The sequence below is a fragment of the Scardinius erythrophthalmus genome (assembly GCF_964197995.2).
Source record: "Scardinius erythrophthalmus genome assembly, chromosome: 3".
NCBI classification, from domain to species: domain Eukaryota; kingdom Metazoa; phylum Chordata; class Actinopteri; order Cypriniformes; family Leuciscidae; genus Scardinius; species Scardinius erythrophthalmus.
This window is the reverse complement of record NC_138223.1, coordinates 2,865,582-2,888,901: the sequence shown is the minus strand read 5'-3', so window position 1 is coordinate 2,888,901 and position 23,320 is coordinate 2,865,582. Positions and strand designations below refer to the sequence as shown.

At 37.2% G+C, this 23,320-nt stretch overlaps 2 protein-coding genes across 3 annotated transcripts; both read left to right on the top strand.

Annotated features, from left to right (window-relative positions):
* The first annotated feature begins 12,241 nt into the window (after positions 1 to 12,241).
* LOC308688155 (CD48 antigen-like) lies at positions 12,242 to 16,156 on the top strand. Its single transcript, XM_081361075.1, has 5 exons — positions 12,242 to 12,433; positions 13,076 to 13,372; positions 13,781 to 14,038; positions 15,264 to 15,352; positions 15,614 to 16,156. The coding sequence occupies exons 1-4, from the start codon at positions 12,370 to 12,372 to the stop codon at positions 15,341 to 15,343; spliced, it is 699 nt and encodes a 232-aa protein (XP_081217201.1). The 5' UTR covers positions 12,242 to 12,369; the 3' UTR covers positions 15,344 to 15,352; positions 15,614 to 16,156.
* Positions 16,157 to 18,079: 1,923 nt separating this feature from the next.
* On the top strand, positions 18,080 to 22,584 carry LOC308688797 (uncharacterized protein). Of its 2 annotated transcripts, none has more exons than XM_081362180.1 (4): positions 18,080 to 18,294; positions 19,480 to 19,614; positions 21,299 to 21,574; positions 21,746 to 22,584. In XM_081362180.1, the coding sequence occupies exons 1-4, from the start codon at positions 18,237 to 18,239 to the stop codon at positions 21,946 to 21,948; spliced, it is 672 nt and encodes a 223-aa protein (XP_081218306.1). In that variant the 5' UTR covers positions 18,080 to 18,236; the 3' UTR covers positions 21,949 to 22,584. The 2 variants fall into 2 exon arrangements, with proteins under 2 accessions (XP_081218306.1, XP_081218305.1); XM_081362179.1 differs by having other exon boundaries at positions 19,480 to 19,776.
* The last annotated feature ends 736 nt before the right edge of the window (positions 22,585 to 23,320 follow it).

The following is a 23,320-nucleotide window of genomic DNA, read 5'->3' as shown; positions in this document are numbered from 1 at the left end:
CTGGTGTGGATTTGCTTATAGCCCCCCAGCTTAGCCGCCAAGTGTTGGAGTTCACCCCGGTGAACGAGAGGGTCGCTTCCTTGCACCTTCGGGTCGGGGATAGGTCTCTAACTGTCGTGTGCACCTACAGGCCGAATGGCAGTACAGAGTACCAGGCCCTCTTGGGGTCCCTGGGAGGGGTGCTGAATAGTACTCTGACTGGGGACTCCGTCATTCTACTGGGGAACTTCAATGCTAGGGCTGGGCGATATGGGCAAAAAAAAATATCACGATAATTTTTTTATATCAGTCGATATCGATAATTATCACGATAAAAGTCAAATCTTTATTTCTTTCAAGTTTAAAGGCATATTTTTGCTCCTAAGTAAAAGTTGTAGAAACCAAAGCGTTAACTGTGGTTTTAAACTATTCTTTATTGTCAGAACATATTAGGGCTGCACAATATATTGAATTTATCGAAATATCGCAAATGTATATATCATGATATGCATATCGCAACGACTTGCAATAACTGGGGTCATGAACAAAAGAGAAAATCACTCACTGCTCTTGGCTGAATGACTTTTGTAGCTTTAATAAGAATCAGTATATATTTAATTCATACAGTGAAAACTAAGCGTTTTATTTTTACATTTGATTATTCAGTTTCTGTTGTTAAATAAACCTAATGTAGGATAACCTGAAACCCTAAAGCCCGTGGTTTACACTGATGTTAAAATAACACTTCTTATGCTACAGTAAAACACTGCTGTTCACTTTCAGAAGCAGTAGGGATGTTTTCTTGTCACAAAAAGAATGTGAAACACGTACAGTAATGTAGGTTACATCATTTTAAATATATTTTAAAGATAATTTAAGTTTACTTTACACACTTTTTAAGCATTATCGTATCATATCGAATATCGCATTATTTAATGAGTTATCGCATATCACATTTTTCTTCAATATCGTGCAGCCCTAGAACATATCATGACAAACACTTGCCAAACAGGTGAACATTGCACAAATCTGAGGTAGAACATTCAAACATTTGTCATTTTTCCTTAACAAAATAAATATATTTATTGGACAATTTCTTAGTTTCTGCATGTGCTAATTTTTTTTTTTTTTTTTTTTTTGGTAAAATGTAACATTCTGAATGTTTGAGTTTTATTAAACTTAACTATTGGTCCTCCAGTATCATGCATTTAGATCATGACAACCACAGATGAAACCAGGCACAGCCTGTAGCACCTCACTATCATGGCAAAGTGTAACCAGTGTTGGGGAAGCTACTCTGAAACTGTAGTTTGACAAGCTACAAGCTACTCGTAAGTTAAAGTAGTTAAACTACAGTCAAGCTACCCTTTTGGAAATGTAGTTAGCTACACTACAAGTTACTATCAAAAAGTAGCTAGCTACATTGAAACTACTTTTGATTTTTTTGAACAACGTATATTATAAATAACTGAATAAGTGTCTGATATTTTTAAGTAAAATACTTAGTGTTTAAAACAATGCAATACAATTATGATTTCAAAGAGTATTATTTTATTACACACAACACTCAAATATCTCAGACTGTTTGTCAAAAGTGCAAAATTGCAACAAATACAACATTGCAGAAAATACATTGAACAACCGCTCACATGTGGCACTGGCAGGGAAAGAACTATCTGGTGTAGTTGCAGTAGACAGTCTCTTTGAGATACATGAACTTGGACAAATAAGGCCATGGGTAATTAACGTTAGTTGTTTCTCCATCTCCATCCTCCAAATCTGCCGCCACGTCTTGCTCCATCATGGATAATATGGGTGTGTCAACCCGAACCCACTTGACTTCTGTACGTCAGTGAACCGTTAGCCGCAAGATGCGTGATTAAACAACAGGTGGCGGTAATGGCAAAAAATTAGTTTGTAATCTAACAAGAAGATGAATATCCTTGCATCGCGCTGATTCGCGCAGGCTCGACAAAACGCAATGTAGCTTTTGCTCGCGCTACACCACTACTTGCTGCAAAAAGTAGTTAGCTACTGGAAAAGCTACACTGTATAAAAAGCAACTGAGCTACTGCCAAGCTACTGAAAAATGTAGTTAAGTTATGCCGAGTTCAGACTGCATGATTTTAGCCCCGATTTTGGCTCGCCGACAGGTTTTGAGAAATCGCCGACAAATGCCCGAAATCACAGGCAAATCGGTGCTCGTTCACGCGAGTGACAATCACGCAGTGTGAATGAGCAAAGACACGATCTGAGAGAATCACCGACGAGTCGCCGACGCCCGTGAGATATTTGGCATGCTAAATATCTGGACCTGTCGGCGATTCAAAATCCTCCTGTGTGAAAAGTGTTCTGACTGAAAACTACATCGGCGATGACCGACAGCCAATGAGAGAGCAAGATACAGAGCAGCGGGGAGTTCGGGGAGGAGTTATAGACCACAATATCAGTATTTTAATAGATATATTTACAATTATATCAAACAGAAACAAAGCACAAATATTTGCTTGACCAGCAGCAACAGCAGCACATTGCAACATTATTTATTTACCCCAAACTCTCTTTGCAGAACACACAGTCCTTGCTCCCCCTTCCCAGCCATTTCCTCACGCATAATGTTTTTCTTTTTCTCCTTTTCGCTGCAAATCAGTGCACAGACAATTTGGATCGCAAGCTTCTTGTAGGCTATCATTTTTAATAACAATTTCAAACTCGCGCGAGAACTGCGGTCTTACGCACGCGGGATTTTGCGTTATTTCCTTATCACTTCTCGCGTGTGTTTGGTTGCAAAACGTAGTTTGCGGGCCAGACAGGAGTTGTCTGAGATTCTTCCTCCTGAAAGTCATGCAGTGTGAAACCTCCTGTCGCCGATGCATCGTGCAGTGTGAACACACCAGCAACTGAATTTTACCCTGGATAGTCACGCAGCAGTGTGAAAAGAACAGTGACCCGACTACTTTGAAAATCGTGCAGTCTGAACTCGGCATTAGTAGCGTCGCTACTTGTAGTTAACTACTCCCCAACACTGAGTGTAACTTTATGGTTTCTATGGTATTTGTATGAAAAACAGTAGCCTAAATACATTATTAAATACTGTAATTTAGGGGTGTGCGATATGACGATTTTTGATCATGGACGATTAAAATGTCTCCACGATCTGCTTTTGAAGAAATATCGTAGAATCGTGCAGTCTAGTTGCTGTTCTGGCGCCTCTGTCCCAACATACTGAACAACGCGACGTATATTCACATGAAATGTTAACGCAGCGGAACGGGACTGCAGTTCACAAAAGTTCATAATTTGCATGTGCTTTAATGCCTTGTCGGTTAAACATTTAATTTGCGCGCTGATGCGCTGTTCTAACGTGTGCGTTTCTCAGCGCGTACATGTGAAGCTCACATGCACTAAAAGCCTGTCTACCAGCGCCTGGATACTGGACTAAGTTATCTTTCGAGTCTTATTGTACTGTTAAATACACACAAGGTTTACATAAACAAAGTCGGTTATGTCTAAAGTGAAAGCAAACTTGAGAAAATTGAGAGAAAATCTGCTTGTCAAATGCGTGTACATTAGACGTGTCGCGCTCAGCTCTTAAAGAGACAGTAGCAATAGTAAACACGCTGCCGCTTGTCCTTAAAGGGATAGTTCACCCAAAAATAAAAATTATCTCATTATTTACGCACTCCAATGTTGTTCCAAAACTGTATTAATTTCCTTCTAATATTTTCTAATATTAATAATTTGAAGAATGTGGGTAACCAAACAGTAGCTGGTCCCCATTGACTTCCAAAGGAGAAAAATATACTATGGAAGTCACTGTGGACATCAACTGTTTGGTTACCCACATTCGTCAAAATAACTTTTATTTTCAACAGAAAAAAATTATTCAACTTGAGAGAGTAATGACAATTTGAATTTTTAGAACTATCCCTTTAATGTTAATGAAACAACAAAATGCAAAGAGAAAATTACTCACTGCTCTTGACTGATAACTTTAATAGTAGCTTTGATAAGTATCAATTTATAATTTATACAGTGAAGTCTGTTTTGTTTTATTTTCATATTTGTTAATTTAATTACTTCAATGCTACTGTTAAATACACCTACTGTAGCTGAAAACAAAACAATCTTTATTTCATTTGTATATTAAGTTGTGTATGTGTAATGTTTATTATCTTTGATCGGAATTTGTAGACGGAAAAGCCTTCAGACTGTATCGCTGCGCACAGTGTTTCTCCTGTTTGTCAGCGCTGTTTCATCTGCCTTTAAACTGGTTTAAATCACGGAGACATTTGTGTTCTTCGCTGAACTCAAGCGCTTCTCACTGGATTTCGTGACCGAGACCGATCAGTAAACGCATCTGCTCTAGTGAGCTCGCGCTCGCGCTGCCGTTTGGACTTTGAGCCGAGCGGATAAATGGTCCGTGTGGCGCGCGGTTCAAATGAGTTTCGGTCCGCTTTTGGCGCATAAACATTATCGAACATTTATCGACCTCTTGATATCGTTTTATTGAGAAAAATTATATCGCGATAATTATCGTTATCGTTTTATCGCCCAGCCCTATTCAACGCCCACGTGGGCAGTGACAGTGATACTTGGAGGGGCGGCCCCCCTGATCTGAACCCGAGCAGTGTTCTGTTATTGGACTTCTGTGCTAGCCACGGCTTGTCCATAACGAACACCATGCTCAAGCATAAGGGTGTCCACCAGTGCACGTGGCACCAGGATACTCTAGGCCGGAGATTGATGATCGACTTTGTGATCGTTTCATCCAAACTCCGGTCATATGTCATAAGCGCAGGTCTGCAGAGCGAAGGCAAAAATATTCCCTAACCCTAACCCTAAAACTAACATTTTCAGCCTCTAACATTAATTGGTGAGTTGGAGTTTTATAGAAAGGTCACAGTTGAAGATTTCGAGACACTGTGTCCACAGAAGAAAAGTTTCCCATGGCTGAATGACGACGTTAGAATTTTAAATTGATAACATTTTTGAGACATATTTGTAATAGCTCTAATTAGTCCCGGTTTCCAGAAAACGTTCAAACAAAAAGCTGCAAAAAGGGCCAAATTTTATCCCAAAATTTCACTGTCTGCGAGTCTCTATTTGCCCCAATGGAATAAATGCTTTAGTGGGATCTCCATATCTCAGCTCTGGAAGGCTCTAGAGTCTCCAATCATGCACTCCTGTCTGTGCCTCAGCACCCTCTATCTGAATCCAGAGTTTCAAGAAGATCAGATAAACTTTATTTTGCGACCCAAAATATCTATAAGGGGTACGCACACCTTATAGTTTTTTTGGGTCGAAAAATAAAGTTTCTCGGATATTCTCGAAACCGTGGATTCTGTTAGAGGGTGCTGAGGCGCAGACAGGAGTGCATGATTGGAGACTCTAGAGCCTTCCAGAGCTGAGATATGGAGATCCCACAAAGCATTTATTCCATTGGGGCAAATAGAGATAATTTGCTATATTACTATACACAATAATACTATATTAATTAGGGATGAGTCACGATTTTCGAATATTCGATTAGCTGATTTTATTATAGAATAGGATGTGCGGGATGATTGTCTTTAAAAAATCCCCATGTTTTAGTTGTGGTTATAAGTTGCAATCCTAAATTCACATAATTTTTTTTTATACATTTAATAAATATATTCTTAATATTTGATGTTTTTGTTTCTATGTTTAAGCGTATATATCTCAATATTAATAACAGTCTGGTTAATTTTGAGTCTTGAAATGTAAACTCTCAAGGGTTGGATTTCTAAATATATGTTGGTTATGTGTCTATTCAGAATGACTTCTGAGCAGCAACCTTTTTAATGTGGGTATGTCATGTATGCAGCACTTGCCAAAATTGGGGCTGACTAGTAAGGGGTTAAACGTATATAAATGAAAGGTTTGTTTAAGTTTTTTTAACTTATATTTAAGCGTCACACCGCTTCGCTTTACTCACATGCTCTGGGGCCTCATTTACAAAACGGTGCGTAGGATCCTTACTAAAAGTATACATTTTTATAAATCACAAATAAAGCCAAAAATGTCATCAGCGTAAGATTGTGCGCACATTCGTCTCCTCCCCGAAATAACCATATATGGAGTTTACAACGCCTAGTTTTACTATGCATATCCTCATCTGAATATCATTATTCACGTGAAAACATGTTTAAAGGGTAACTAAACCCTAAACCAATTTTTTTTAGTTAATGATCTGTAAGAATGGGGCTTTATTAGTGCTGTTCATTGATTCGAGTAACTTTTTTGACATTTGGGTATAAAGCAGGGGTGGGCAAACTACAGCCCGCGGGCCACATGCGGCCCGTTAGGCTGTTTAATCCGGCCCGCCGAGTATTTAAAAAAATTGTCTTAAAGGGGAAATGAAGCAGTCAATCAAGTTTACATGATTTACAAGATGGATTTCCACTTTAATCAACAATTATATAAGAAACATGACAAATGAAAACATATAAAAGAAAAAAAAGAAAAACCGCTATATCTTTTGCTGCCAGGGCGCTGCCATTGTGTGCAGTATTCTAAAGTGTGACGTCACGGGGTTGGTTGGCTTTAATAAACCCGGCTGAATGTATTAATATCACGACGTCAAACTGTCTACACCACGGAGTTTTGACCGCGATTCGCGAACAACTAATGAAGTCTAACATATGTTATATACAGCAGATGGACTCTGACACGGTGGGCATCGCATTACAACAGCCACACGCGCTGCAACTTACCAACCCGCTCTTCGCCCAAAACCACCACCGGCTGTTCGACATAACAACGTAACTTACCACTGCTCGGTTCCCACGCCGTATCGGCTCAAATGCATATATTAATACATGCTAACTTACATGGTGTTGTTGACAAGAGACATGAATATGATGGCAGACATCGCGAACAATGTTTCCATGTGCAGTTTGTTAACATAACGTTAACGTTAGACGTCGTCTTTTTGTCTGGTACTAATAAACTCCACTAAAGTTAGCTAAACACTAAGTTAGTGTTAGCTAGTTCATGCTTACAGCTGTTAGCTAATAATGACTGTACCTAACGTTAGTTGTTCGCGGTCAAAACTCCGTGGTGTAGACAGTTTGACGTCGTGATATTAATACATTCAGCCAGGTTTATTAAAGCCAACCAACCCCGTGACGTCACACTTTAGAATACTGCACACAATGGCAGCGCCCTGGCAGCAAAATATATAGCGGTTTTTCTTTTTTTTCTTTTATATGTTTACATTTTTCATGTTTCTTATATAATTGTTGATTAAAGTGGAAATCCATCTTGTAAATCATGTAAACTTGATTGACTGCTTCATTTCCCCTTTAAGATCGCATTAATTTTGCCTTTTTTCTTGCAATACTTTGCGTTATATATATATATATATATATATATATATATATATATATATATATATATATATATATATATATATATTGCGTTGCATATATTTGACAATCGGAATATCAGATATTGCATGCCATAGCTAACAAATGTAAAAAAGGAAAAATGACATAAAAGCAGATCATCATTCATTCAGCGCTGTTGTGGCTGCGGTGTGTCACGTAACAAGCAATGACGCGTCACCATGGAAACCAAACAGACAGCGACTTAAGCGCATAGACTTGTTGCACGTTAATGTTTTTTCCTTTTTTGGAAACTCAATGAGAAAAAAAATGTTTGGTAACCGCTTGCACACCTTACGCCCGTTTCACACATACTCCGTGTGCAGTGCGTATGCGGTGCGTGTTGCAGTGCGTATGCAGTGCAGGAGCAGCACGCGCAATAGTGCTTTCACATATGCTGCGTTTGCAGTGCGTAACTGATCCGCTGCTGTAGGCTATACCACAAATACATACTCACTATTTGTATTTCAAATCCAGAAGTTATCAGCAACTTTTATTTAAAAAAAGTTTTTTTTCAGCATTGTGATTCTCTTTGTACACATTGTACACGTACATTTAGTGGACGTATTCACGTTTAAACACAATTTAAACAACATATTATTAAATGCATTAGGCTACTTCTATATAATTATATATTAAGTTGCTCAAGCAAGTGGTAAAATATTTTACCATGTACTTCGCATAGCCTACATTTTAAATTAAAACTTAAAATTGACAAAAACAGCAGACTCATATCCTTTCTTTTGCATAATTTAAATCTTTATACAATAAATCTTACATGTCACAAAGAACTTGTTTTTCCACTTCCACGAATGAGACGAGTGTTGTTCATTATGTTGCCTTCTTGAAGTAAATGGTATTTTCCCTTGATTTACCCCGGTCTTAACGTCTCAGCATTGCGATTCTCTTTGTACACACTCTTTAGACGTAGGCACGTTCAAACACAATACGTCAGCCTATTATTCAATGCATTACTTCTACTTATATTAAGTTGCTCAAGCAGGTGGTCAAATACTTAACCATGTAGTTATATTAAATCGCAAACATTTTAAATTAAAACTTAAAATTGACAAAAACAGCCGACTCTCATGCATTTTCTTTTTCATTAAAATTTTAATAGGCTACAATAAATCTTGCATGTCACAAAGAAAGAACTTGTTTTTCCACCTCCACGAATGAGTTGTTCATTATGTCGCCTTGTTGAGGTAAATTGTAGCTTTCCTGGCTTTACCCCGGTCTTAAAGTGAAAAAAGTAGTATCTATTATGGTGCGATTACTACATTTTATTTAATTAATCGCGTTTATGGTGAAATTACTACATTGTCAGGTCAATCTGTGTTCATTTTGACCACGAAACATGCGCTGTCACTTTAATTCAGCGCATGCAGCACAGCAAAAATAGACTCGGTGCGGAAACGATCTCTGCACTGCTGTACACGCACCGCAACTGGAACGGATCGACGGACTGCAACCGCGTGCAGTGTGAAAGCTCTAACCTGTTAACATGGGTACGGAAAAAAATACGCACCGCATACGCACTGCAAACGGTTACGGAGTATGTGTGAAACGGGCGTTAGTTTTTCCTTTCATTTGTCTGCTATTTAGTTTCTTTGCTCCTCTGGATTTGTGGATGTATCCTGCCCGATTCCGTTTACCGACCTTTATCTTCCGGCTTTCGACTACGCTCCCCTGTCTGCCATGTACAGAACCCTTTTTTTTTCATTAAATGTTCTGATCTCCCTTTGCCTTTTATGTTTTATTTTATTATTCTTAAAATAAATTTGTATATTCGTTTATTTCCACAAATGTATGACTTTTGGAAGTGCAAATTGCCATTCAGTTTTAATAAAGTTGAATTAACGTAACCTGTAAATTTTACTCTTCTAAGTGTACACTTGCAGATGTTTTGTTTCTAATTTACTGTTAGGCCATTAAATAATAATAAGGATAAACAATATTTAAAAAGTATAGGCTATAATTATCTAACATCTTTAAAAATTAACATCAAAACATAACATGCTAAATGGGGGATATCTAGCATAAAAAAATTATTGTCAGAATGTCGTCTCTCAGTTGTTGAATTTCGCAGACATTGCCACAACATTGTCTGTTTGCTCAGCCCGATCTTATGAAAGTGCGAATACCACAAATTGTATTTGTAGTGCATAATATGTTTTCGCGTGCATATGATATGCACTTTATGGCGTGTAATAGGCACGCACTCCACACCACTAATCCTAACCAAGGGGTTTACAGTGTGTAGCATGCACGCAAAAAAAAAAAAAAAAAAAAAAAAACATTTTTGGCATATAAATGGCACGAGAAATAAAATTTGTGGTATAGATACGCACTTTCATGAGATCGTGCTTCATAATCTGCTACTGGGCCGGCCCTCTGTCAAATTTTTAAAACCCAGTGTGGCCCTTGAGCCAAAAAGTTTGCCCACCCCTGGTATAAAGTGTTTTAATTCTACAATAAATGGTGTAAAAACGTCTGAGTGCTGCCCTCTTCAGGTTGAACGGTGGCTACTGCAGTCGAATTTTCCTATTGGATGTTGTGGTACTGCGTGACGTAAGCGGTACTGCGTGACGTAGGCAGGTTCCAGGCTCACCACGCCCTCCCTTGGTACGAGCTACCACGCCCTTGGATGAGCTAGCGTAGACAGTGTTGCCAACTTAGCAATTTTGTTGCTAGATTTAGCAACTTTTCAGACTACCCTAGCAACTTTTTATTCAAAAAGCACCTAGCAACAAATTTAGCAATTTTTTTAATTTATTTGGCAACTTTTGGAAAGTGATTCTAATCCAAACAACACACGTACAAGCTAGCTAAATAGACAGAGCAGTTCATTCATAATTCCTTAAGATCGCTGTGGAAATGTGGAAATCGCCAATTCGCCATAGACAGTATAAGAAATCGCTGTGAAAACCGGAAAACAAAAGACAATGAGCGCAGGGGTGGGGCTACAGGCACAGAGGCTGCTGGCGGCAGCAGTAGCACGCATTTCACATTTTTGGCAAAATAATTTAAACACATTTCATGTTTCACTGGTTGATAAGAAAATAGCCTACGTTAAATGTAATTGTAAAGTGTTTAACTGTACAACATCAATGTTGTATTTAAAAATGAAAAAATCTGATCATGAAAAAGTGTTGTTTGTATTACTTTTACAAATACTGTAGCCTATGCATGTATGTATACATAATATATTTTTGTATTTTTTTATTTTTTTTTACAAACAAATCTAAATTAGCATTTCAAATAATATCTACGTATTACATAATGGCGTAGTGTTGCATTGCGATTACGTAATGACGTCATAGCACAATGACGTCACAACATCATTTAGCAACTTTTAGCAACAAATTGATCTGCCTTTAGCAACTTCCCCTGAAAATTAGTTGGCAACACTGATTTATCTGTATTTAGTACAGTGGTAGGTGTAGTACAGTCTATGGTGTAGTGTTGCTGGGTGCAACAGCACTGCTAGACTGCATAGCTTTCCAGCTGACTTGGAAATTAGGCGCCAGTGTTTGCATGCACTTGGCCTGGAAGACCGTGAGTGTAAAACCTGCATTTTACGCGGAATTGCTTTTCCAACGCAATAGAGGTGGAAATGGGCTTCTCCACACAGCTCACGCTGAACAGCGACGCAGTGCCAAACGCTGCTCCTCGATCCTGCATGGACTCCACCACCGCAGCGGCGTCTTGATGCATGTGTGAGTGATCATATATATTTTAATCACAATTTATGGTTAAGCTAAAGTTAATCCTCTGGGGTCGACAAACGTGTCGGCGCATTTTGATGGATTTTTTCACATAGCAGCGGCAAAATATGAATATGCATATAAGCGCGCGCTATTGACATCAACTCGATAAACCTCATCAGATGCATATTTACGTCGTCTAGCGACCCTGTGAGCAAACTCTCCATTTTAGACAGTCTGACAGCAGGACTCTCAGGTGCACGCCCCCCCGCTCACGGTTCGTCCCCTGTATCTCCGCTGGGGTCTGCCCACTTTTCTCAGTAGCACCTCAATGCAGTACACAAGATCCGAGGGGAGGAGTCGGATCTTATATAAGGGGTGGAGATTGGTAGGTTTAGGGATGGAGATGGGTAGGTTTAGGGGTGGGTTTAGGGATCAGGGGGTGGAGACGGGAAGGTTTAGGTATATGTAAGGTGGGAGGAGTTGGATTTTATCCAACTCCTCCCCCTGGATTTTATGCTCTGCATTGAGGACCATCTCACTTTTCTAGCATTTTTCAAATATTGCCAGTGGGTGGAGGCTCTGACTAGGGGTTTAGTTACCCTTTAACGGTACCAGACATTAGGAAAATAAGACATACGGATGTGCCGTTACAGTACATTTCATTAATAAAAATAATTTGTGTGTACATTGAACAGGCTTTGCCCAACTTGTCTGGGAAAAGGGAGTTACATGGCTTTTTACATTTGAGGCTAAATGGATAAAACACCTAATTTTTACCTCAGTATTACTGAACTACATTACTAAAATTACATTTTTAATGATTAAAGCAAAATTTTAATTTCAAGAACGCAGCTTCCTGGTAACTGACAAAGATTAGCCTCCGCTGTACAGTTAGAATCTGTGTTCATTATTTACATTGGTTGTCAAGGAAACGGGAGGTTTTCTAACGTTATGATTAGTACTCCTGCTTATTTGCCGGTTTAAAAAGTAAGACATTTTGCGTCAAATGTGCAAACAACAAAGTTGGAAACAATGTCTGTAGTACTTATACGATTTTATTACATGACCTCAGCAAAAAAAAAAAAAAAAAAACGTACACAGCTGAGAGGTAAGTATTAAATTTGTAATTTCGAGGTCCGGCCCACCGCCTAAATGCAAGGCGTTTTCACAAACTTCCTCTGTTCTTACCTTACACACCACGCCGGTGTGTGTCTCTGTCTCGATGTCTCGAAGACAAGTGAATAAAGTGTAGGCTACTTTTTCTAACAAAAATGTCACTTCAACTCTTGACGTTGATCTCCGTCGTTGTGTTCTTAACCACAGGAGCTGTTTCAGGTGAGTTATTAAAGTGTTCATGGAAATAACACGCCGTTCATGGCAAACCTAAACAGTGTCAGTTTTACTAACAGCTTCCTCCAGTGCAAACTCTCTTTTGGCGTTAAAAAAAAAAACTACTGTCATGATTTAATAAAGACACGCTGTGAAAAATTAGCTCTAAAAAGGATGGACAGGGATATTTTGCGGTGGACCTTCATTATTGCATGAGTTTTCCTTTTAGGCGCAACATTTATGACGGGAGGAGATTATTTAAATGAATCACACAAGGTGATTTACTGGTAGATTGTGTTGGTCATTATGGAAATGATCTGTTCTTTCATTTGCACGTCGTCAGTAGATCACTCGCTAAACTTTACACACTCATCGGCGCTGTTTTGGGATTGCGCGCTCACGCTAATTTCCACTGTTTAGTAAATCTGCCCCTATAAGTTAGTTATATAACTATTATAATAGTATTGTATTTAATTATCTAATGACGGAAGAGACTGAAGAGTTTCTGTATTGACCTTATTTTTATTTTCTAATTTAATTTACCATCAAGCAAGGGCTATATATGTTCACTTCCTGGAAATTACCCAGCTAGACTAGACTTTCTTGTTGAATGTTGACTAACATACTCTCTCATATTTTAATTATTAGGTACAGAGGTGGTGAAAGCAGTGGGTGGTGAAGTTTCCTTTGGTCCAGATAAACCTCTTCCTCCTTCTGTCTCCAGCATCACATGGAAACACATTAAACATGGTGAAACTGTTAAGGCGATTGAATGGGAAGACAGAGAGATTACAGCCCCGAATCCGAGATTCACAGGCATCACGACTCTTAATACAGAGACCGGACAAATCACGATTACTAATCTAAAAGTCGAACATAGTGGAGATTATACCATTGACATCAGCGGTAAAGAGCAGGCACAAAGATTCACATTGACTGTTATGGGTGAGTGGATGCTGATTATTCATTAATATTAATATTATAAATGCATCATATTATTATTATTATTATTATTATTATGGTTGTTTTTTACTTGGCCTCACATACAGAAAAACAAAAAAACAATGTAACTGTACAATAATGGCATCAGATTGTAATACCATGATACTTTGATTAATACCGTGGTATTTACGTGGTACTCCAAGATACTTTCAAGAATACCACCTGTTAAAAAATCACTGTAGTATTATAGTACTTTTTCTGTAAGTTATGGTTTTGTGTAGTAACTGGATTTTACCCTCTAATACCATCTTTGTACTATGGTACTGTCACAGTACTTTTTGCAATGCTAGTGTAGTTGTGATTTCATTGTGTTTCTTTATAGACTGAATGTTCATATGTTTTCTTTCACAGAACGGGTCCCCAAACCTGTGATAATAACAGTGAAGACTGATAACCCTGATGTTGTGTATTTGAGATGTGAGTACAGTGAAACAATCATCTGGAAGAATTCTGCTGGAGAAACACTGAAGGGTTTGACAATCACCCCGAAAGGAGAGTCCATTAATGTCACAAAAGGAGGAAATCCAGAAATCTTCTACACCTGTACACTCCAGAACGCAGTGAGTGAGGAGACCAGTGATCGGGTCTATGAGAGAGATATGTTTAAAGGTGAGACGCTGTACGGACACTAAACACAACCTGTATGCAAGAGGAATGTACTTTAGATTATGCAATCATTCAATAATGCAAGATGCATAAAGCAACACTAAAGATAATTTTTAACCTTAAAATAACGTTTCCAAAATCGTTTCAGTGGTTCATCAAGTCATAACAGGGTTCTGCATTCGCTTTGCGGCCCTCTATCAGCTATCAGGGTTTCCGGGGGATCTTAAAAAGTCTAAAATTCTGAACTTTAAATTTAAGGCCTTAAAAAGTCTTAAAAACTGACAGATTTCCATCCTAAGTCTTAAATTTCATTTAGTCAGGTCTAAAAAAGTGTTTACCCTCGTTCATTTCCAGAAACGCTGGCCGCAGAAAGTTATTACAAAGTAACAAAAAAGTAGCGAGTTGTAGCCTACAAAGCGGAGCCCTAGAGCAGGGTCTCCAACACGTCGCTCGCGTGCTCCGCGCTATTTTTTTTACCAGCCGCAACGAGAAAAATCTAAACTTTTCAGAATATCGCAAACGCACCGCTGGTCATGTGACAAGAACCAACCAATCACCCCTTTCCATAACATTGAAAGCTCAGTCAACATGAAGGATGGGGGTGTACCCAAACACTACTAATAAATATAAGCTAATGTGTAAATGTCAGTCATTTTTCTTTTTTGACTCATTCTTTTTATAAAAACATTATTTAAAGGCTGAAATATGAGGTTTATCTTTGTATAAAACCTTTTTTGTCAAAACTTTATTTGAACTTGTACATATTAGTAGATAACATGTTGCAAGACACTCTTTTAAAATCTGGCCATCATTTTTAATGGTATTTTAATGTTTACGTAAACAAAAAGTGCATATTGATGCTAATCAATTTGTTATTTGCTGTTTTTTGACATAAAACTTGTTGAATTGACTTCATTCTTTAGTATTAGTACTTTTTGTACAGGATTCTGTGATAACCGTGATAGTTCTGGTCACTTTAATCATCTCATCATTTCCTTTCTAGTTAAGATCAACTATGATTAGCTAAAATTTATAGCGCTTTTCACAATACATATTGTTTCAAAGCAGCCTAATGGACAATTCCACTTCCAACCTGTAGGGGGACCGAAGAGGGAAATTTCTTTGGTTTTGCTTTAATAATGCAAGATATCATTTAATAAACTTACTATGATAATTTAAATATGCTTCCCTGGAATTGGTTTTATAACATATTTTTCCCCCACATTAGCATCAAACAAAGGATGTGTCGTCGCAGCTGTCGTTCCTTCACTCACTATGATGATCATTATAATCCTTTTCCTATCATAGCTTTTCAAGGTAAGACAACTGTTGTGTTTAATCTTTTAAAAATAGTCAAATATGTTTCCATTCTTTCATCTGTGCTTATCATTTGCTCAAAAAAAAGTGTATGTAATAAATGTATTAATAAATATTCACGTCGACTGTAAATTGTAACGGCCACCTGATTTGTGATATACCTTTAATGCGGGAGACAAAAGATTAATCTTATTTAATTTATATGTGGAAAATCATTGCTATATGTTTTATAATATAAATAAAACACCTGTTTTCCCCCAGAAACAGCATCTGTGAGTGTGTGTGATGCCACACACTTCTGCTCATCATGGACTCTCTGAATCCCAGCTTCACTGAGTCGACTGCAGCTCTGAACCGTCTGTCTTCAGAACTGTGTCTGTTTCTCAGCTTTCACTGTTGCTCTTTGACCTCTCTGTCTGCTGGTGTTGGAGTTCATCCTCAGGTTATGAATATATGAATGTACTGTTAAATATGCAGATATTTAATTTATTTATTACTCACTGTCACCAACGTAAACAGTTTTGCAGGTGAGATTGTGTAGAAATAAATTTGCTTCTAAAAATTTATATTGTTCAGGAAAACATTGAAAAAAATACATGACAATACATTTTTTACAGTAAATGTTCTGCTTCCTTTTTCTTTTGTGGAGGAAAGTAGAGAAGGCTTTTTATTCTATTTTATTTAGCTACCAAATCAAAGGGATTGTTTTGCACTAGTGCCAATGTGAAGAGTTTGATGCAGGGCAATGTAAACACAGAATGCACTGTAAATCACTTTAAATAAAATCCTCTGTCAAATGTTAAATGTGAATGTATTCAGTCAAGACTTATATTTGAAAACAACTATTTAAATTCAGAAGGAGATTTGTGCCAGTAGTGAAGTATTTTATTTTTATTATTATTATTATTATTATTATTTATTGAGTTGAATCAATTACAAATTGTGTCCATCACAGTTTTGTTTGTATAATTTAATTACATATTTACAATAAATAAAAATATTGGTGTCAGGCTATATCCTACTGTAAGTCAGATATTATAAAACAGATACTGTTTTTGGGAGCACACTCCAAATATTCACTCTAAAATTAATGTCTGGGCAAAAAAGATCCAGAACACAGATAGTTAACTTGTGTTATTATAGTAGTTTATGCAGTGCACTTTTGTTATGCAGTGGTTATTTTTCATGTGTGTTATGTATGTAGTGGTCAGGGTTGGTCGTCTTGCTGGATAGACACACACTTGTGCCAGACACTGATATCAAACATTTTTTTGTGTGTGTGTGTGACAAATGCATTATGCTGTCACAAAGACCCCAGATCCATCAATTAAGCAAAACAGAAAGAATGGGTCACCGATGTTTTATGAGATGTTTAATCGGCCCAAAAAGCATGTCAGTCTTCCAGATGACCATGCAGTCCACTCCATCCATAGTATTTTCTTTACTGTAGAAGTCAATGGGGTCCATCAACTGTCTGGTTCTGACATTCTTCAAAATATCTTCTTTTGTGTTCAACAGAAGAGAGAAACTCTTACAGGTTTGTAAGTAAGTTTACTGAGTAAATGATGACAACATTTTCATTTTTGGGTGAACTATCCCTTTAACCGACATCTTCAGTTTATGATTCTGTCAGTAAACCGCCAACTCTCTGGTCGCAAACAGGACATTATTAGTTTCCTCGAGACAGAACCATGGACAGAACCACTTCAACCACAGCCACAGAACCGGAAGTGAGGGGCGGGGCTTAAACAGACATAGTTGCGCTAGACACTTAATCTTCAAATGGATTTTGATCGGATCCATGTCTACAATATTTAACAACAATACTTCTAAATAAAACCACTTTTCCATTATACGATATCATGATGTTGAGCAAAATTTTAAAACATAGCCTGTTGATCGTGCTTAATGTCAATGAATGGATACAAACACAGTAGTTTATACTTCAAGGATAGGCTACAACTATACACCGTTATTAGCCTATTTCAAATAATATTAATAAATGAGTAACATGTTGTAAAGTGTTTCCCATTTGACTGTATGTTTGATCATATTATTTCTTTCATGTTCATGATGATACAAATAATACTTAAACAGCGACATATTTAATGTCAAATAAAAAGAACCATTTAATACAACGCCAGAACAAGTGAAACCTGACTCTGTATGAAAACAAATAGGATTTGAAAAAATAAAAATCTAAAATAATAGGTTTAAAACATATCTTTTGAAAACTGCAAAGATGTGAACAGATTCAATATTTTTAGCAGATTAACACTCAGTATTTGTAACGGTCACCAGCTGGAGTGCCCTTGAGAGCCACCAGAGGGCATGCCACACCAGACTATCATGTTTCACTACCCCTGCCTGTTTTGTTTTGTTTGTTTTTTTTGTTTGTTTAGACACAAACAAAACTTCGCCGTGAGTGTTGTTAATGAATGCTGATGAGTCCAGGCAGAGAATGATGGGAGATGTAGTTTGTGAGTGAAACATGAGAGTCGGGTGTGGAGTGCCCTCTGGTGGCTCTCAAGGTGGCTCTCAGCTGGTGACGTTACAGTATTATCCATTAACCTGGTAATTTAAAAATAAAATACTCATTGTAGCCTACATCATGCTATCTAATGCATATATGAACAGAAAAGTGACTTTATTTTATATTGTAGACATCCGATCAAAATCCATGTGAAAACAGCTTAGCCTATATTTAACAGAAGAAAATGAAGCCCCGCCCATCACTTCTCATTCTGAAACTGCGGTTCTGCTGATACTATTGGATTTCCTTAATAGGCTACTTTTATATCCACCAAACTCTCTAAACGCAAAATCTTGTTCTCCAGTTGATTGTGAAAAAGTTTCTTGAACATTTGCTGTGTTCAGAAGAGCAATGAGCTGCCAATACAATCTCTTGTTTTTATTCCTCTGTGGCTTCGCTGCACTCTCTGGTAGGTTCTGACTTCATTTTGTATAGATATGTTAATAGACTAAAGTGGAGTAACAGTTTTTCTATATTTTGTAAATATATATTTTATAGTTATATAAGATTTTAAGAATAGTAATCCATATTAACATTTGTTTTCATGCAAACTGCATTATAATAACTCTAAAATTCATCTAACATCTAAATTGTCAGAAAAAAATATAGTTAAGGCCATTTAGTGTCAGATCAAGAAAAATATGTCCTTAAAGCAACACATGCACTTTATAGTGACCACTTGAACAAATGCACTTATACATATGCAATGAGTGTTTGTTCGTGTCGGTCTTTAATAGAAGACACTCACAGAAAGTCGAACATTTAGATATGTAGTCAAATTATAGAGTTACAATAAAGGTTCTTTATTGGACTTTATGTTTCTGTGAAGAAGATTTAAACATCGATGGAATATCTTGGAAACGATGGAAAGTGGAAAAATGTTCTTTAGATTATTAACATTTTCTTCGAAATAAGAAAGAAATGCTTTTTAGAGCTTTTGACTGAAATGTTCTTTGCTCACTTTTCATAGTTCAGCACAAAGTCTGTATTTCAGGAACTATTTTGAGTCTTGTTTTATCAAGCACTGATTTGTTGGTTTCAAACATCTAGTTCAAAACAGTCTGAAATTATAAGAATTTGTGAAGTTTCAGTATCATATTATTTTTTGTCATTATATAACAAATGCAGATTTTAACTCAGAACGGTTTCTTTATAGATATATAAATATCAGGTCAGGGCATATGTGTTGTAATTTTACACAGATTTAAGTTCTGTTGACCATAACAATGGTTTGGTATTTTTAAGTTACCGTTTACCTTTCAGCTGTTTTTATAATAATTTAACTAGTTCTGATTTAATAGGCTGTCTTATGCAAATCCCTGTTTGTGACAACTTACCCCGTACAGTGTGACGACAGATCCTGTTGTTGTTAGGAGTCAGTGTGTGTTAAAGTAACTTTTTTATGGCGGGAATATAATATTGAACTGTGTTGTCTAAAGTTAGTGTCTGAACCGACAATGACTTTTAAAAAGAAACTCACCCTGAGAATTATTCATTCTCTGTTTTTACGCTTTTTTCTCAGAGTGAACCAAATATGAGCAGTTGAACCCTGTTGAGTTTTATTTAATACTAATCTAATTTTTATTTACTATAGTCCTAACAGAGACATGTGGAAAAGATCTACTAGAGGGAACGTCCTGCATCATTAAGCTGACAACAAGAAACAATGAGAAACCTTCTGAGATTAGATGGTTCCATGACACACACGGCATCATTCTTCGCTGGAAAGGTGGGAAAATCAGAGAAATATCTGAAGGTGTATCTATGGAAGAAGATGGATCATTGAGATTTTCAAGTGTTAGTCTGAAGGACACGGGCAAATATACATTCAACGCATATAATGCTGATGGTACAGAGATTGGTAGAGGAGAAGTGGAAATTAAAGTATATGGTAAGATGACAAACACTTCTACCCTTCCAGCACAATAATAATAACAAAATCAGACTGTATATTTCTATAGTAGTTACAGTATTAGGAAATAACCTAATAATTAGGAAAAAAAAAATATTAGGAAAAAAAATTTGTGAAGAAAAGACTATCGTCATAGTTTGGTGCACATACAAGTAGTTGGGAAAGTTAAGAACTACTATGACATAGCGACCTGTAGAGTCTGCTTCAACCATCAAAATCTCAATTGTTTTTTTTTTTTTCAAGAATAATAAGTGTGCAGATTATGTTATTTCAACACCTAAATAAAACGTCTCACAAAAGTTGCAGTTTGGTCTGGTTTTGTATTGACCACTTTAAGAAAACATACCAGGTTGATATTTTGACAACGTTTCTAAAATGTTTTATATTTGTAAGACAAAACTCTCATCCTGACTTTTCTGTCTCTGTTTCTGCCTGTTTTCTCTTCCTCTGGTCTTTAAGGCTGCGAGGGTTGGCAGGGAGTGAAGTATTTGCTTCTCTACACACATCTGTTATAAAGTATTCTCCATGTGTGTGTCTTGGAAACCGACCCAGATAAGACACGGATTTGGTCAGATGCACTTCTTCGAAATGGACTTGTTTTTCTCTTTGTCTTGCATTTTATATGATGTAATGTATATTCTTATTGGTTGGTTGCTACATCATCCCAGGACATGTATAAAAGCCAAGTACAGAAGGAAAAGCTGAGGATGTTTTGTGAACAGATTGGCTTCATGATCATGTCTCTCTTTCCAGGCATGCAAACTCTTTTCAGTGAGTAAAAAAAAAAGGGAAAAACACTGAGAATGAGGCACAGGAAAAAATAAATAGAGATAAAATAATCTAACAATACTTTATTTTTAAATTTTAGGTGTGGTTTCTAAAAAAGTTTGTTGTTGTTTTTTAAACATGGTATTGCAAAATTACCTAATTGCAACCAAAATACAACGATGTGAAAAATGTTTTGTTTGCTTGGTAGATATTCTCGTGATACCTTGTCACATTAAAATACCAAGCATTACTTTCCTAATTTACAGCTCATTCAGTCAAACTCACGGATAATGATTATTTGTAGTGCAAGCTTATGATTAGAAATGATTTGGTTCAGTCTTTTTGAATGGAAGTTCCCCAAACAGGAAGTGTTGCACATAGTTCAAAACACAGTACGCTCGTCAGGAAAAAGTTGGATACTCTGTCCCCCGCCGACTCCGACACCGAACACACTTCCTATCATGTATGCCTATGAAAGACGACCAAGCCAATCAGATTAGGGATAATAGCTATCGATATAGCTGTGGTAATACCAACACTATATGTTTAATGATTACAGTATTCATGTAACGTATAGGCCTATGATACTCCAAGGTTTTAGTTATAATGAAAATAATGTTGTACTATGTCGAAATTCCATGGGTTGTTGGAAGTGATGCTGCCTGGAAATGACCCAGCTAGCCCAGACATGTTGAATGTTGACTAACATACTCTCTCATATATTATTCTTTAGGTGATGAGGTGAAGAAAGCAGTGGGTGATGAAGTTTCTTTTCGTCCTGTCACCAGCATCATATGGAAACACAGTAGTAGTGATACTATTGTCAAGGTGATTGAATGGGATGATCACGGTGCTCGTATCCCAAATCCAAGATTCAAAGACATCACAACTCTTGATACAGAGACGGGACAAATCACTATTACTAATCTAACAGTCGAACATAGTGGAGTTTATACCATTGATATCAATGGTAAAGAGCAGGAACAAAGATTCATCTTGTCTGTTATGGGTGAGTGCATATGATATTTCCTTCTTGTTCTATACTGTTGTGTATGTGCATGCACATAGTGACGTCATTGGTTACTGTGGGTGTCACCGGGGGTGTGGTGCTAGTGTAGTTGTGTTTGATTTAATTTTGTTTTGACTGAATGTTCTTACTTTTTCTCTGTTTCTTTCACAGAGCCCAAACCTGAGAAGAGCGCTGTTAACCCTAATGTTGTGTATTTAAGATGCGAGAACAGTGATAAAGTCATTGGGAAGTGTTCAGCATTCCACCTGAAAGGAGAGTCCATCACAGACAAAAACGAAGGAAATCCAGAAAACTTCTACACCTGTACACCCGATAACAGTGCAAGTCTGTCTGAGACCAGTGATCCGGTCTGAGAGAGAGATCTGTTTGTTTAAAGGCTAGACAGCAGAGAGTCTCTTAACAAAATATAAAAGTAACTATATGAATATGCTTATGTTTTTTTCTTTATATGCAATAATTCAATGCAAAATGTAATTTACTAACCTAATTCTGATCATTTAAAGCTACACTGTAATTTTTTAAGTTGATTCTTAGCAAAAAACACTTTGTTCTTTCAAAATGATATGTGCTCATTAATGTGTAATCACTTCTACCAACTAATCAAGTATTCTTGTAAGCATAGAATCTGCTATTCAGAATACATACGAGCGAGTCGCTTGAATGGCGGCAGCCATGTTGCGCCTCCATCTTGAAAATACATTAGCCAAAGAGGGACATACCTGGAAATTCAAGCTTTGCCTTTCGCATTTTACCACTCAGTGCATGGCGGCGTGACAAATGCGAGGGGGAGATTACTCGCGACTGCCGGCAGATTTGAAATAATACGGCGACCGTAGGAGTTAAAACGCCCTCGGAATGGGAGGGGCTAGAAAGTAATATTCATAAACAATTTCACCGCTAGATGGGAGAAAATCCTACACAGTGTAGCTTTAAATGTGTGTCTCAGGACTGAATTTTTGTTTTGTTTCTTCATTAAATTCAAGCATGGATTTGTTGTTGCATTCCTTCAGTCACTGTGATTTTTATCATCCTTTTCCTGATTATAATTCCTTTTCACTGTAAGACGTATTTAAACATTTGAAATGTGTGTTGGTTTCTTTCATCTGTGCTTATCATTTGCTCAAAATCCAAAACAAACAATCTAACCATTTATGCTGAATGTATCTATTGTTACATATGCAGATAGTTTATTTTCAAGGAAGAACAAGATGGGACTATCTTAGGCACCAAACAGAATTGCATATAAATAAATAGCTACTAAAATTTAGTATTATATTAAGAAAAAGAAAAAAAAACCTGTCACAGCACAAGGGAAGTGTCGTATGTGTTCCGTTAAGTTAATTTTCTGTGTCGTCTGTATTAATTCTCATTAGTTGGCATAGTCTCTGATTTAGTCCAGCTGTTGCTGTTAAGCGTCCTCGCATGTGTGTATATACACTCCATTTTCTGTTCAGTCCCTTGTCGGTTCTTGTTTGCGTGGTTATCATCTTCTGAGTGTGTAACTTGAATGAAAACGTTATTCTCACCATTTCCTTCGTTGTGCGCCTTACTCAACCACCGAACCGTTACAGAAGAACTGACCTCTCGAAAATAGAGATGGGAAACCGATGCTTTCACTCCGTGCATAATAGCACCAAATTAATAAAAAAACACAATATATTGACTCGCGTTCTGTTTTCTATCATGTGCCGTGCACGTTTGCGATGACGTAAGATGCACACAAAC